We start from the raw sequence: 16,052 nt of genomic DNA, 5'->3' as shown, positions 1-16,052 counted from the left end.
GGTTTGTGAAATAGCTTGATTACCACTTAAAAGTGATGGTGTCCTTTGTAGAATAGCATCAATTTCTTCATTACTATAACTAACCGTTACTGGTTCTGACATTGCCCGGAGATCGTTTAGTAATATTGTACAAACCTCAAAAAATTCAAAAATTCAAAAATTATATTCGAAATAGTATATACATCTCTGACTCCTACCATGCGTAACTCTAGCAAATAAATCACTAACATATATACATTTATATATACATTTATAGTAGAGCGCGCTCTATTGGGATACCTGGGAAGATAACTGACCAAAGTGCGTTTCCCCTGGTCTGGTGAATCTACTAAGACTCATGTGAAGCAATCTAAACTGCATAACCTCACACTTTACCAAGTGTAACAAAATACCTCTTTAAAGACAGGGGAAAACCCGGTAAACCTTTGGCATCTGGGTGAATCAAGTCGTATATAAAGAACAAATGATGCCAAGGACATCAATAACACACTTTTAGTACTAGGTGGGATAGTTAAATTATCCCATCCTGTGACAAAATATATTATCTTAAACACAATAACTTCTTGTATTTATTGTTGTAAGTCTTCCCACCTCCACACAGAGCGCACAATATATTCTTTTTCTTATTTATTTTTCAATTTAATTAAAAGAATTAGATTTGGGCTAACATAATTTTTTAAAGCCCATTTCATACGTGTAAACAAACAAACACATATATATACACATCACTTTTTACATAAATAAAAACAGGCAAATATACATACATTGATCCATTGGCATTTCTTTTTCAAGTGTTATAGCCCTATTTCTTTTAACAGGATGCTTACTACATGTACAGACTCAGCATTCCTTCTCAAGTAAGATCACCCAGACCTAAAAACAAGGGGTATAACAAGTCTATATCTTTTTTTTAGACCTATCTTGAGTCCTTTACTCCTTGCAACAAAATATATTGTCTTCACAACTTAGAATACTTTGTCTGGAGTCTTCTTGGAATGAACTGTAGACGCGTTTCAGCCCTCACAGTATGGGCCTCATCAGGACTTGGGCTAATGAGATATTCCGTCTATGGGATCAAGAAATCATATATAACTATATACATCCTATAGTAAATATGTACAGGGGTCAGGGATATATAATAAGTATTTACATATATACATATTTGAATACCCGGGAAGCCTCGAGGTGGTCAGACTAGAAAAGGAACACACCCTTCGTGCCATTATTCTAAAATGTGCATTGCAACTTACAACAAAATTTCCAAGTGCAATGTTGCTGTGAATGATTAAAACACCCAGTGTCGTGCTTAAATAGAAAAGCCACAGATACCACGTCACCTTAATGCACCTATAATCACCCATACAAAAACCTATTTACCGTAGTTTCTTGCCTTCAATAATGTATCTGTCTTCTCTAAAGAACTCTTTAGACAAGGCTCTTATTCCATCGTGGAAAACTAGGAAAAACCGCACACAACATCTTATAGATACTGTTTGTGTCGTTTTAAAAGCCACATTGGACATCACTCATAAGTTCTGCTCACCTATTGTATGTGTGACAGTCAATGGACGTTACTCCGAAGCTACTTTTCTTAATTTTGTGTGGTACCCTTTCCACAGTTCCAGAGCTCTTGTTCTCAAAGCGCACTAATAAAACAATGGAGCGCTAGATAAATGACTGTTATGCCAAAATCAACACAAACACTTTCATTTATGGAGCCCGCGGCTAGCAAATGTCACTTACTAGATAGAATCAAAAGAAGTACAGCTATTCAATGTGCGCACCGTAATGCCCGCGGCAGTCGGGACATCCTGCCTTAAGATCAGTCCGGAATATTCTTCTCTACGGCACCTAATATGACCAAGGGAGCATGTTTAGAAACTGTCTCACTTAAGCGTTAGAAAACCGCTTTCTATTACTGCGCCAGAAGACCAATTCCACTTACTTTATTTTGCAAGTAGAGATCCTGAATTTGCACACCTTCACACGAACGCGAGCCGGTTCCTACTGCCGATCACGTGACACAGAACCACCTCTTTACTAATCAACACTAAAAAAGGACTCCGTGGCCTGTTTTCGAGATAGATATAGAAAACAGAGGCTGTTTGAAACTAAAGGGGCTACAAATAAAACTCTGTATTACGCATACACTCTCCAAGTGTGTTTCAAATGTAAATGAAGGATAAATAAAACAACCAGACCAGAGGAAACGCACTTTGGTCAGTTATCTTCCCGGGTATCCCAATAGAGCGCGCTCTACTATAAATGTATATATAAATGTATATATGTTAGTGATTTATTTGCTAGAGTTACGCATGGTAGGAGTCAGAGTTGTATATACTATTTCGAATATAATTTTTGAATTTTTGAATTTTTTGAGGTTCGTACAACTAAACGATCTCCGGGCAATGTCAGAACCAGTAACGGTTAGTTATAGTAATGAAGAAATTGATGCTATTCTACAAAGGACACCATCACTTTTAAGTGGTAATCAAGCTATTTCACAAACTACTAACTTGGAAAAAATTGAAAAGTTGAAACAGTTAAAAAAGAAAAATATCAGAACCCAATTACATGCTAAGGTATTGTCTGAACATCTTAAAAGCAAAACAATCCCAGTAGGACTTCAAGTTAAGAATATACCTGTCATCTTCATTACAGACAAAACCTATTTAAATAGATTTGGTGGGGTTGGAACAAAATGTTCCATTGATTGGATGGTGTTGTCTGTAGAAACGGCATTAAGACTAAATGAGGAGGAATTAAAAGAAATTGAAGCACTAGAAAAAGAAATATTGGATGATTCTACAATTACAGACGCAAAACAACTATTAGAGGCAGTTGAAAAAACTCTTGCAGAATTCACAGCACATAACACAAATTTAAAAATCAATAAAGTAGGACGAGATATAAAAAGCTTTAAATTAGATGAGGTATACCCCTATCTAAAAGAAGACTTTTTTGCAAATAACAATCCTAGTGCTCTGAACTTACAATATAGAGGGAGATCAAGAAATAAATTCATTACTTTTTCGGAGAGTTCTTCGGACTCAGATCAAGGACCTTCGGTGGCTATTACCAGTATCCCCAATACCCCAGAGCCTTCCCACCTTTTCTAAACAGAGGCAGATTTCGACCAAGGGGAGGAGGTTGGAGATGGAGAGGGTACAATCAACAGATAGGGCAGTTTCCGCCCCAAGGTCAGTTTCCACAACCCGATCAATACCAGATTCAAGAGAGCGAACCATTCAGAACACGCAAGAAAACATACAGACGGTGAATACGATAAGGGATAGTAATGAACTGAATACGATACCAATTTATAATCTCTCCAATTATACTCCCACTGAAGCAGAAATTACCATCCTTTCAAAAGGATTGTCTTTTGTTCCATCAGCCTTACAAAACCCTATTGAGACCAAAAAAGAAATCTTGACTTTTCTCAGAAAGATTCAATTAAAAACTTTCTTTTTAGAAAGAGAATCTAATGAGCCAAACAACATTAGTGGTTTGAAGAACAAGTCTAGGTTTGTCCCAGAAAGTGTATTATTACCACCAGAAGTTTTAATATTTGAGGATGTGATACTTAGAGAATTGGATGAATTACAATCTAAGAAAATTTATTTTAACACTAACTGTGATAAGGCAGAAAAAATAGCCCTTAAAAAAATCTTTCAGATAATCCGTTGTTGGTAATTAAACCGGCGGACAAGGGTGGGGGAATTGTCCTTTGGGATATCGACAAATACGACCAAGAGGTGAATAGACAACTGTCTAAAGTAAATCATTATAGAAAATTAGATGTTGATCCTACAGAGAGGTTAAAAGAAAAAATTCGAAACATAACATCGGAAGGTTTAGAACAAGGATGGTTATGTCAAAAGGAATTTGATTACCTTAATTCTGAACAGAATAAAATACCAAACATATATGTATTGCCGAAAGTAAATAAGTCCACAACTGACCCTCCGGGAAGGCCCATAGTATCGGCCTGTGGTTCTATGCTAGAACCCTTGGCAAAATATATCGACTTTTTCCTTATCCCATTGGTCAAGGAAACTCAGTCATACATAAAGGACACTATGGATTTTATAACAAAAATAGAGGATCGGCCTTTTAACTGTGACAACCAACTATTAGTATAATTCGATATTGAATCATTGTATACTAATATCCCCCAAGATGAGGCTATTGCAGTAATGAGATGCGTACTAGAACAGAGGGAACGCCCACACCAAGTGCCTACAAATTTTCTTGTGTCACTGGCTACTATTTGTTTAAAAAACAATTTTTTCAACTTTAAAGGCCAACTATATTTACAAATCTCTGGTGTGGCCATGGGTTGCAGTTTTTCGCCAGAAATCGCCAATCTGGTTATGGCAGAATTTGAAAAAAAGGGGTTATATAGCGACACCAATCCTTTTAAGAACAAGGTAAATTTTTGGTGTCGTTATATTGATGATATTTTTACGGTGTGGAGTGGTAACGACACACTATTGCAAGAATTCCACAACTGGTTCAATTTAAGAACTCTAGAACTGAATTTCACAATGTCCAGTAACGAAAAAAAACTGAATTTTCTGGATGTCAACATCCAAGATGACAATGGGCACTTGGAAGTAAGCTTGTATACGAAAAGTACTGATCGTAATACTCTACTACATTTTAAGAGCTGTCATCCCCGTACCCTTAAGGAGAACTTGCCGTATGGGCAATTTCTCCGTGTAAGGAGAAATTGCAGTAAGAAAGATGAATATTTTAAGAATGCAGAAATTCTGAAGGACAAATTGGTAGCGAGAGGCTACCCCAAACGGTTAGTCAAGATCGCCTTGAAAAGGGCATGGTTTACCCCTAGAGAGGTTCTTCTAGTGCCAAAAATAAAGGAAAAAGATACTCCTCTTACATGCGTACTGACGTACGATCCGAAAGCTCATAAAGTTAAGAAAATCATTCAAAAGCATTGGAAGCTTATTGAACATCTAGGAATTAAAAAACCTCTCTTTGCTTTTAAAAAAGGCAAAAACATAAGACAATCCTTAGTAAGAGCAACAAGAAAAGTCGATTCACCACCTCAAGATTTACGAGGTGTTCTGAATCTACCACCTATAATAGGACACTAGAGGTGTCAAAATTGTGTGGCATGTAACCTAACTACAGATACCTAAGAGTTTGAAATTAACGGATATAAACATCACCAAAAAAGTTTTTCTAACTGCAATACAAAGAATACGATATACTGTATTAAGTGTCCATGCAGCAAATTTTATATTGGACAGACTACCCAAGCAGTGAAGAAACGTATTCTCCAGCATAAATCGAGGGTCAAATGTAAGGTACAAGGGCCCCCCTGGTGCATCATTATGAAACCCATCAACATACAGAAAATGATATGACTTGGACAGTTCTGTGTGTACTAGGAAAAACGAAACAGGAGGAAATCAAAATCAAGTTGGACAGGTTGGAAGCTAGACTAATAGAAAAATACAAGACGGCGAGTATTGGTCTAAACGACAGAGATGAAATCTGGGCGTTAATTTGATGATAATAGTTTTTCGAAAACACACTGTGTTACTGTTCAGTACCTACTTTCAAATATATACTGCTTTACTGTCAGGTACCTGATATCATGTCCCGATCGTTAACATTGATTTGAGCCAATTGAGTATATTTCTCCCTTTTTAAACAATCTGTATAGACAAATACCGGATATATAATGTAAATTATTAGATTGTTAGGAGTGGCAGACTGGGACTACAACTTTCTATCTTTGCACTTGTCTTTTTCTAAAAAACTATAACTTGGTTTAAATACACTTCGTCGTTTCCACCCCTTCTTTTATATTTTGATTTTTCATTTTTTATTTATTATCTATTTCTTATTTACTTCATATTTTTTATTGGTCACTATTGGGTTGTTTTATTTATCCTTCATTTACATTTGAAACACACTTGAAGAGTGTATGCGTAATACAGAGTTTTATTTGTAGCCCCTTTAGTTTCAAACAGCCTCTGTTTTCTATATCTATCTCGAAAACAGGCCACGGAGTCCTTTTTTAGTGTTGATTTGTAAAGAGGTGGTTCTGTGTCACGTGATCGGCAGTAGGAACCGGCTCGCGTTCGTGTGAAGGTGTGCAAATTCAGGATCTCTACTTGCAAAATAAAGTGAGTGGAATTGGTCTTCTGGCACAGTAATAGAAAGCGGTTTTCTAACGCTTAATTGAGACAGTTTCTAAACATGCTCCCTTGGTCATATTAGGTGCCCTAGAGAAGAATATTCCGGACTGATCTTAAGGCAGGATGTCCCGACTGCCGCGGGCATTACGGTGCGCACATTGAATAGCTGTACTTCTTTTGATTCTATCTAGTAAGTGACATTTGCTAGCGGCGGGCTCCATAAATGAAAGTGTTTGTGTTGATTTTGGCATAACAGTCATTTATCTAGCGCTCCCTTGTTTTATTGGTGCGCTTTGAGAACAAGAGCTCGGGAACTGTGGAAAGGGTACGACACGAAAATTAAGAAAAGTAGCTTCGGATTAACGTCCATTGACTGTCACACATACAATAGGTGAGCAGAACTTATGAGTGATGTCCAATGTGGCTTTTAAAACGACACAAACAGTATCTATAAGATGTTGTGTGCGGTTTTTCCTAGTTTTCCACGATGGAATAAGAGCCTTGCCTAAAGAGTTCTTTAGAGAAGACAGATACATTATTGAAGGCAAGAAACTACGGTAAATAGGTTTTTGTATGGGTGACTATAGGTGCATTAAGGTGACGTGGTATCTGTGGCTTTTCTATTTAAGCACGACACTGGGTGTTTTAATCATTCACAGCAACATTGCACTTGGAAATTTTGTTGTAAGTTGCAATGCACATTTTAGAATAATGGCACGAAGGGTGTGTTCCTTTTCTAGTCTGACCACCTCGAGGCTTCCCGGGTATTCAAATATGTATATATGTAAATACTTATTATATATCCCTGACCCCTGTACATATTTACTATAGGATGTATATAGTTATATATGATTTCTTGATCCCATAGACGGAATATCTCATTAGCCTAAGTCCTGATGAGGCCCATACTGTGAGGGCTGAAACGCGTCGACAGTTCATTCCAAGAAGACTCCAGACAAAGTATTCTAAGTTGTGAAGAAAATATATTTTGTTGCAAGGAGTAAAGGACTCAAGATAGGTCTAAAAAAAGATATAGACTTGTTATACCCATTGTTTTTAGGTCTGGGTGATCTTACTTGAGAAGGAATGCTGAGTCTGTACATGTAGTAAGCATCCTGTTAAAAGAAATAGGGCTATAACACTTGAAAAAGAAATGCCAATGGATCAATGTATGTATATTTGTCTGTTTTTATTTATGTAAAAAGTGATGTGTATATATATGTGTTTGTTTGTTTACACGTCTGAAATGGGCTTAAAAAAATTATGTTAGCCCAAATCTAATTCTTTTTCAATTAAATTGAAAAATAAATAAGAAAAAGAATATATTGTGCGCTCTGTGTGGAGGTGGGAAGACTTACAAAAATAAATACAAGACGTTATTGTGTTTAAGATAATATATTTTGTCACAGGATGGGATAATTTAACTATCCCACCTAGTACTAAAAGTGTGTTATTGATGTCCTTGGCATCATTTGTTCTTTATATACGATCCAAGGGTAGGGCCAGCAGTTATAAATATTAAAGTACTGATGTGCACTGCATCTATGTTAAGCCAAGCAGGTGCCAGCCATTAGCAGAAGAAAAGGACACAGGGGTGAGTGAGGCCTTTTCTTGGCATTCAGAGTAAGTTATTGCCTTTTGGGCAGTAGCAAGTGTAGGGGCATTTGTTAACCAGTGTCGCTCAAGAGCCACAACACTGGTGTACTCCAATCAGACAACAGAGTTGCTCTTTTGATGTGTGGACATGCATGTGTGGTCTCTGTATGAATGTGTGCATTCATGTTCTATGTGCCTTGCTATAGTATTGTGCCTTTCTCCGGTACCATGAAGTAGCTTCAAAATCATGTTTTCTGCCTTCATTAGAAACACCTACATGTAAGAACATGGCTGCTAAGTGTGAATGAAGGTCTTAGTTTTGCCCTTGTTATGCTCCCTGTCAATCCGCACCTGCGTTTTACAGTTTAAAGAGAAACATTTACTGCTGCTCATGTAAATACTGCTTTTAGACTTTTTCTGCTTTCAACATCCCTTTCTGTATTGTGGTTTCCAGGTGTTTGCAGAGAAACGTTACCTGAAGCTCTTAAAGAGTCAGAGCATCAATGTGAACTGGTACCTGTATTGCCCGGAGAGCTCGGTCATCCTTCTGTCCACCACTGTCCTCTGCAACGTCTTGCAGCCTTTCTATTTCAGGGTAAGAGCCAGAGATTACTGGGTTTGACTCAGAAGCAGCTCTTTTGTGACTTGGCTGTTGTGTGAGGCCTAACCTGCCGTTTTCGCTTTTGTTTTGTTTGTATGCTCGAAGTAATTTGCTGTAGATGAGAATTTCTGTTTTTAAATAAGATGCTATTGAGCTTTTCACCACTGATTCTCGATTTGTGAGAGGCAGCTGCATTAGCTATGATCCCACTAGTTTAGCTTTCACACTTTCACTTGGTCACAGACCGCTTGAGTTTATTTAGAGACTGTATGCAATGCTGTTATGATCATCCTACTGTGGAAAGACTTTGGTGGCTCTGTGTGGTCACAATCGTAATGCTAGACTTTTGTTGCATATCTTTTATGCCTTCCTCTGTACACTTGTGGCTTGGATGTTTGTGAGCGGTGTTACAGAAACACTTATTCATCACCCCTTCCACAGGAACCAGCCCATTGGACAGATATTCTCTTGAACAGCTGTGATGGACAATGGTTCTATGGCCCAGCAGCAGAAAGCATTCTATGAAGAGAATCTGAGCATATCATTGTGTGCAGAGTTATTGATGTGCGAGGTCAGTCTGTGGCATAGAAACTAGAAGTCAAATATTCTATATGGCACAGCGAACTCTAGTTCAGGTTCTCTGCACAGAACACTTTTTAGGTCTCGCCCTGGCGAAGCAAGTTCTATAGACCTATTGGTGTCAGCTCGGCTTACAACGAGGCAAGAGGAGACAAGAGATGTGCACGCGCAGCCTGCCGTAATCGGATCAGGTCGCGCGCGCGTTCACCATCTCCTGTCTCCTTTAGCCTCCAACACACACAGGCACACCTCCCCCTGCTTTCGCACATGCACGCGCACACACACACACACAGAGACACACACACACACGAGCGAACCTACATGCACGCACACACACATACAGAGACACACACCACACCTCCCCCGCCGCCCCCCACACACGCACACATACAGAGACACCTCCCCCCGCCGCCGCCCCCACACGAGCGCACATACGCACACATACAGAGACCCCCCCACGAGCACGCACACATACAGAGACCCCCCCCACTACAACTAACCCCACTCACCGCATCGGCGCCACTCCGGAATCTGCAGCCTCTGCGGGGCTCTCCCTCCGGCATGGGAGCCCCACGTCACCACTGCTCCTCGCTGAGCCAGCCACTCCGTGGGTGCGGGCTTCAGAAGACGGAAGTCCCGCCCCACAACAGGTTTCGGTTTCGGTCACGTCTTGTGTAAACTTATAGTGATCTCTGGGAGTTTGTCTTTCTAAAACGGAGACGTACACAGACCGAATACGCCTAACTGTTGTCTAGCGTTAGCTGGCTGGAGACTGGGGCTTCGCACCAGGCAACTCACCAGTCCTACCCGCCTAGTGTTGCTGGTAAGCCGCTTTTGTCTTCTTGTTCACTTCACTCCCCCACACTCTCCGGCTTCTATGCCCTCCGTTCATTTATCCTCTGCTGGTCTAAGCAGGATGGTCTACCCCATTCTATTTTTACTCCACCTTCTCCTACGACACTTTTAGAGGTTGACTTGAAATGTGAACTGTGTCTTATTCGTTTATAATATATCCCTTTTAAAGAACCACTTTATTTTGGTGTCTTGTAGCAGTAGAATTAATTTTCTTGCCGGTTATTGGATTGCCAAGAATTTTCGGGGTTTCCTATTACTGTACACTTTGTTTTGAGACCGATGGTCATTTGTATTTACAATGCTGCATCTTCGTTTTTGGGTGTTATATTCTAATGGTCTAATTTAAATTGAACAATAAAATCTGTATTCCTTTTTTAGTTCATCATTCTTTTGTAGTGTAAATGTTGCAAACACGAATAATGAACGATCTATTTTAACAAATGGCCTACTGTCAACAATGTTTTAATAGAATGTATTTTATCAGTAACTATATTGCATAACAGCACTGTAACTACATAGGGTCTGTATCTCGACAACTGTGGGAATTAACATTTTAAAACCAATCCGGCATAGAAGATGTTATGTGGTGAACCCCTTTTGACTCGAAATCCATACATTAAACTGCCCACATGTTAGCGCAGAATTAGTAATAAATACGAATGTGTGCGCAGATCTTTGGAATGACAGGCATCGGACCTCAGTATGCAATAATGTAAGTGTTGGAAGCGGTCCGGTCTAAATTACACATAAGAGCAACGTTTTCCGTCCAGGAGCTGTGGTGTTTTTCACAAACTGTGCTGCGCCTCGTGTATTATGAAATTGCAGGAAAGCCGGTGCCCTGATGGTAAACAGACTTGCCAACCCGGTAAACGTATTCACCCTGTGAAAAGCGACTAGAAGAGGGTGGCTGCCGGAGGCCACCTAGAGGGGCAATGGAAGCGGTAGGTCAACAGAGGGTGTGTGACATAGGGTTCGCTGCACCTAAGAAGCCTCCCCTTTCAAAAGTACAACAGTTTTTGTCCCCCTTCTGCTGTTCTGGGGTTGATGCAAAACACTGGAAATCTCCTCTCGCGAGACTGTGTGACGAGAGCTGACAATTATGACAGGACTTAATTGCAGAGATAATTACAAGGCTTGACGTTTGACTACGAGTCATTTCGTGTGTCTATATGAAGATCTTAAATGGAGTTTTAAATCTCTGATGTGGGCTTGGAAGTATTCCTTTGTAGTCCTGGGGCAAACTAATGTATATCAAACCCACAAAATGGTGATGGAAGAAGGTGTCAGAGCGTGCAGATGAAATACTGTCGCACCCTGCCGTCCCCTACCCAGCTGGGTATCGCAGATGGATAGAGTACCCTGCTGCTATGCCAGACTCATTTTAAACGTCCCATTATGACCTGCAATATTACAGTTTTCCGTGACACCTAATGTGATGCGTCATTTATCCAGGTATGGCCAGGTCGATTCAATGTCTACTTAACATGTTATAAGCAATGTGTTTTGTTATGATTATGAACCTGTGCATACAACTCGCACCACAAGCTTGTGACCGCCTAATAATGGTTATTATTTACCAAAGCTGCTGATTTTATCGACCCCAACAGAATGAGTTTGCCGTCCAGGGTTTCAAACTTCTGTCCTGTGGGTTATATGCATACATTTTTGATAGTCACATAACCCACCCAGCGTTCGCTCCAGGATTCAGACTTGTGATTAGCAGATTTTCACATTACGATACTTTAAAGCTACAATGTAAAAATAACTATCGTAATACAGCAGTATATTAAATACATCAAACATTTGCATTTTCAATGTATAATGTAAAGCTGCATTAATACTTCTTTTAGTTGTCTAACAAAATTAAAACAAAGCATTTGCAATGCAATAGGTCTTGCATTTTTTGCAAGTTTATGCTATTGGCATTGTAAATGACAGCCTTTTATTTATGTTTTAAAAAGGAAAACAAAAATAAAAGGCATTGTCATTTGCAATGTCAATAGATCAAACTTGTTAGCAGAGCAATGGCTTACGACTTCCAAGTGACATTCTGTGGCACTGGAAGTCCCATGAATATATTGTCTGTCACAATTGCCTTTTGAATTATCTCTCATATGGCAATTAGATATGTTATTTAGGCTGTGGTTTGCTTTAGGATTGGTGACGTTTTTCTGGGATTGCTTCATTTTTCAGATTGGAACAATTTATTTTGTGGCATAAAAATGATGCGTTTTCTTCCTATTCACAATTGTGTGCACAGAACCTTAAAGCACTGGATTATTTAAAAAGCCTAGCTACAAAACGTTCTTTAAACCTCTGTTTTTTGACCGTTGTAAGGTTGTCTTCTCCATTGAGCTCTATCTGAGACTCCACCCTCTTCATGTTGATGAAATATTAAATAGTTACTTATGGTTTACTTTTTTTCAGAGTGATTTTTTTATGCTTTTTTTCTGGGCAAGCACCCTCTAGTCATGCATACTGTGAATTTGAACTCTCCCTTTAGGGAATTGAGTAGGCATATCATGCCTGTGCATTAAGACACTGCACTTGTGTGATGTTTAGGGACATTCGGTACGTTTTTTAGTTGCTACTCTGCCTGCATAACAAATGGGCCGCTGTGCTAAAACACCTCTTTTCTGACCAAAGAAACCCCTTAGCCTTTGAGTACTAGCAACCTAACTCGCCTATATCAACATACCTCATACATGTTTTTTGCTTGTTATTTACAAGTTACTATCAGTACAAAGATTCAGTAAAAGTACAGGATAATAGGGTCTGAAGTTTACCCATGGATGGGCTAAGTACAGGAGTTAAAGAATGACGGGAGGCTCACAAAGGTTTGTAAAGTTAAACATGCTGGAGTGTATCAGGCCGGAGTTGATCAAAGACTACTGGCAACAGCATCAAAATGTTAGTGGCACGGAGGACAAGTGTCTACATGCTAAACAAGCATTTGCAATGAAATAGGTCTCGCATTTACGAGAGTTTGAGCTGTTGGCATTGTAAATGACAATGCCTTTTATTTATGTGCTGTTTTTAAAACAGATAAATAAAAGGCATTGTAATTTACAGCACCAATAGCTTAAACTCTCGCAAACGCCCAACCTATTGCATTGCAAATGCTTTTAGTGCCCATGCTATATATATATATTTTTTTTTAAAGCGTTAGGAGAGAGTGTGTTCAGCCTGCAACAGCAGGCAGGACAAAGCTATTTGAGAAAATCGTGCTTGGAGGTTGTAATTAAAGCCTACTGGGTAACAATACACGTCACAGGGGGTGTCACCATGGGAGGTTACAAAATGAGACCAGGCAGTACTAAGGAGGGACTACTAAACCTATTGACCAATGAACAGCCACAGTTTACTGTGGACAGGGACACAAGCCAATCACAAATATGGGCGGAGAGTGGGTGGAGCTTCAAGTCCTTATCTGAATACAGTATGCCTCGCAAAGCAGCGCATGCGCTGCCCAGGCTTGACCTAAAAATTGCTAGAGTGAAAGCTACTGTCCACTGTAATAACCGCTGTATATTTGATCCCAGGTATTGATCTCTCCAGTTTACGCTTTTCTGGAATGATGTAATTATTCCGACTAGGTAAAGATTGGGAATCTGGCATAGGCGGAATCAAGACTGTTGACTGTGGGAACAATGGGACAGTGTAAACTAAAGAGGGTGTTAACACTAGACACTCACTTCATGGTTGCTGGTACATTTCTGGGGCATAAGACGTAGAGCCAGTATTCAAGGGCATATTGACATGGAGTCTATGTCTGACGACCTATCATTAGTTTTTGCAGCACTCCACTTTGAACCAATTTGCACCTGTATTCTACACATTTGTTATTGTTTTCCCTTTTCTGTGCCTTTATAACCTTGGGTATAATTTTCTCTCTTGCCTCTTTCACTCCTGGCTGGTCTAGTTTGTGGCGTCGTCCTGGGCGTTCCTATCTGGTAGTGTGGTCTGGCGGAGGCTTGTCATAGTAACATTATTACAAAAACCAGAAATCCTACAATACTCATCTGCTTTTATAGTTCCATCCGGTTGGTACCTGTATACCTATCTGTGGTTTCCCATTTATCCTAAGCTAGTTCAGTGACATACTGTTACTACAAACATTGATATTTCCCAGTGTTGTTCCTAGCCTGTGACAATGCAGTCCTGTGTTTTTTTCTTACACTCTTCTCCTGTTTTCTTCCATTCCTACTGCAGTTGTTAGTTCTTTCCCACTGCTATTGGTGTTCGGAAACCACAGGGGCTTTCAGAGGGTCTGATCAAAAGGAACTTGACAATTTTCCATGCCCATGGACCTGTCTGAAAACCCCTTTCAAGGGCTGTTGTCAAGTTACACGCAGTTTAGGGCTATTTTTGGTCAATTGCAGTCAGCCCATACCGAATGAATAGCACTCAAGGTACTATAGAACTTGTTAGTCATTTTGCCAGTCCCAGCAATTGGTCTTGCAAGCTGCTTGTACTGATAAGGCCTCTTCTGCTGCGTTCTGCCAAGATGTTCAGAAGATTTAAAAGATGCATTGGCTTTGTTAGATAATCAATTTTGGACCTGCTCAGATGCGATGCAGCTAATGATTTAAATAGATGCACAATAAATAATTCATGAAGTCTTTCAGTAATGAAAAGAGATACTTTTCAGTCAATGAAAGTTAATGACCGGATTGGGCTGGCCTATAGGGCAATCAGAAAGAGCCTGATAAGCCGGTCTGTCAGATCAGTGTGTGAGGCGTTTAGTTTTAGCAGTTTTGGGCCGGTTTCATGGCCAGGTGGCCCATTTTTCCTTTTGATTTCCCTGATATCGCCTCTTTTCAAATGTATTTTTTATTTTTAGCTATTTGCCTCACTAATGCGGGCACTTTTATTTTTGTGCCAGGGTGTAGGAAAGTAGAATCTGCTTTGATGATTATCACCTTTTTTTGCCTGGTGATATACTGTTTCTGATTAGTCTGACTGGGATCCTGCTAACCAGGACCACAGTCTCTGTGCTTTTCTCCCCTAAATTGGTTATGGTGAGTACCCAGGTACACCCCAGATTCTCTACTGGTGTACTCTTACAAGTCCCTAGTATATAATACTGAGGTACCCAGGGTATAGGTACACCAGGGGTCTCCCATAGGCTGAAGCATGTATTATATTATGCTACCCATGGGAGACCACTCCAATTGTGACTAAAGGCCTGCCATTGCAGCCTGTGTAAGCTGGTGCTCGCACCACTTATGAAAGATATAAGATTCCCTATATCTGAGGTCACTATACTTAAAACCTATAAGTCACCCCTAAAGCAGGCCTTTCAATCCTGAAGGCAAGGTGCTCGGTTCTAAGTGTGAGGGTGCCCCTGCATGAGCGGGTCCACCCCTACAACCTTCAGAGTCCATTCTCCTGGGTTGTAAGTGCATCAGCCATTACGATATATAGAGTGGCCATGCGTCATTACAGGATGGCTAACTCTAAATTGGCTGTAACTAACCCTATCATGTTTTACGGTGTGGGGGTATGATTCCATGTACTGTAAAGCTCCTCCGGGAGGCCTTCAGTGCTCCCAGTACCAGTCTTCTAGACTCGGACAGCACACTTCACACTGATGCACCCAGCTTCCCTGGTATAGGTATCCTGGTTCCTAGGGTATCCACTGGCGCAGTGGCTCTCCAACCTTCTGTCTTCCACTGGGTTTCTTCAGGGTCCTTCTTCTTTAAAATTGCATCCGCGACTTACCCATTGACTTGTATAGAGTCAGCTGTTGTGTTCCCACTCTGCACATAGCCTCCATGGGGTTCCTGGTTACTTACCAAGGGTGGTTCCTTGGGTCCCAGGCACTTCTATGTCTTCTCGGTATAGTCTTGACTCGAGTTGTGGTTCGTATACCACTATTTTAGTATATGGTTTGGTCTCCCCCTGGTGACCACTGTGTATTTCGTGCGACTTACCTGTTTTCTCTGCAAAGTATTATGTGCTTATCTCCGGGTAGGAGATATTTGTATGTGTTAGTGAGTGTCTTATAATTAGGGCTCCCGGTTTTATGGTATTTATTTTTTTGTCATTTCCGTCTGTATTTATCCATATTTATTTTTTGTCAACTTTATCTGTATTTATCCATATTTATTATGGGTTTGGGGAACAAAGTAAAGCTGAAACTGGTATATTTCCACATTTATTTAACCAATAAATATGCAGTCATGTTTGAATACCTGCCACGTTTCAGTCATATGAACACCCGTAGAAGATAAATCAAAGCACTT

At 40.0% G+C, this 16,052-nt stretch overlaps 1 protein-coding gene across 1 annotated transcript in view; it reads left to right on the top strand.

Moving 5' to 3' along the window:
- RMC1 (regulator of MON1-CCZ1) overlaps positions 1-16,052 on the top strand; it is a 266,564-nt gene that overhangs the window by 69,148 nt on the left and 181,364 nt on the right. The window contains exon 6 of the mRNA XM_078687420.1: positions 8,224-8,364. Within this exon, the coding sequence (XP_078543546.1) occupies positions 8,224-8,364 (141 nt within the window). The remainder of the gene's footprint in view (positions 1-8,223; positions 8,365-16,052) is intronic.

Source organism: Lissotriton helveticus, chromosome 4_1 (assembly GCF_964261635.1).
Source record: "Lissotriton helveticus chromosome 4_1, aLisHel1.1, whole genome shotgun sequence".
NCBI lineage: Eukaryota > Metazoa > Chordata > Amphibia > Caudata > Salamandridae > Lissotriton > Lissotriton helveticus.
The sequence above is the reverse complement of the archived record's forward strand: the minus strand, read 5'-3'. Positions and strand labels throughout refer to the sequence as shown.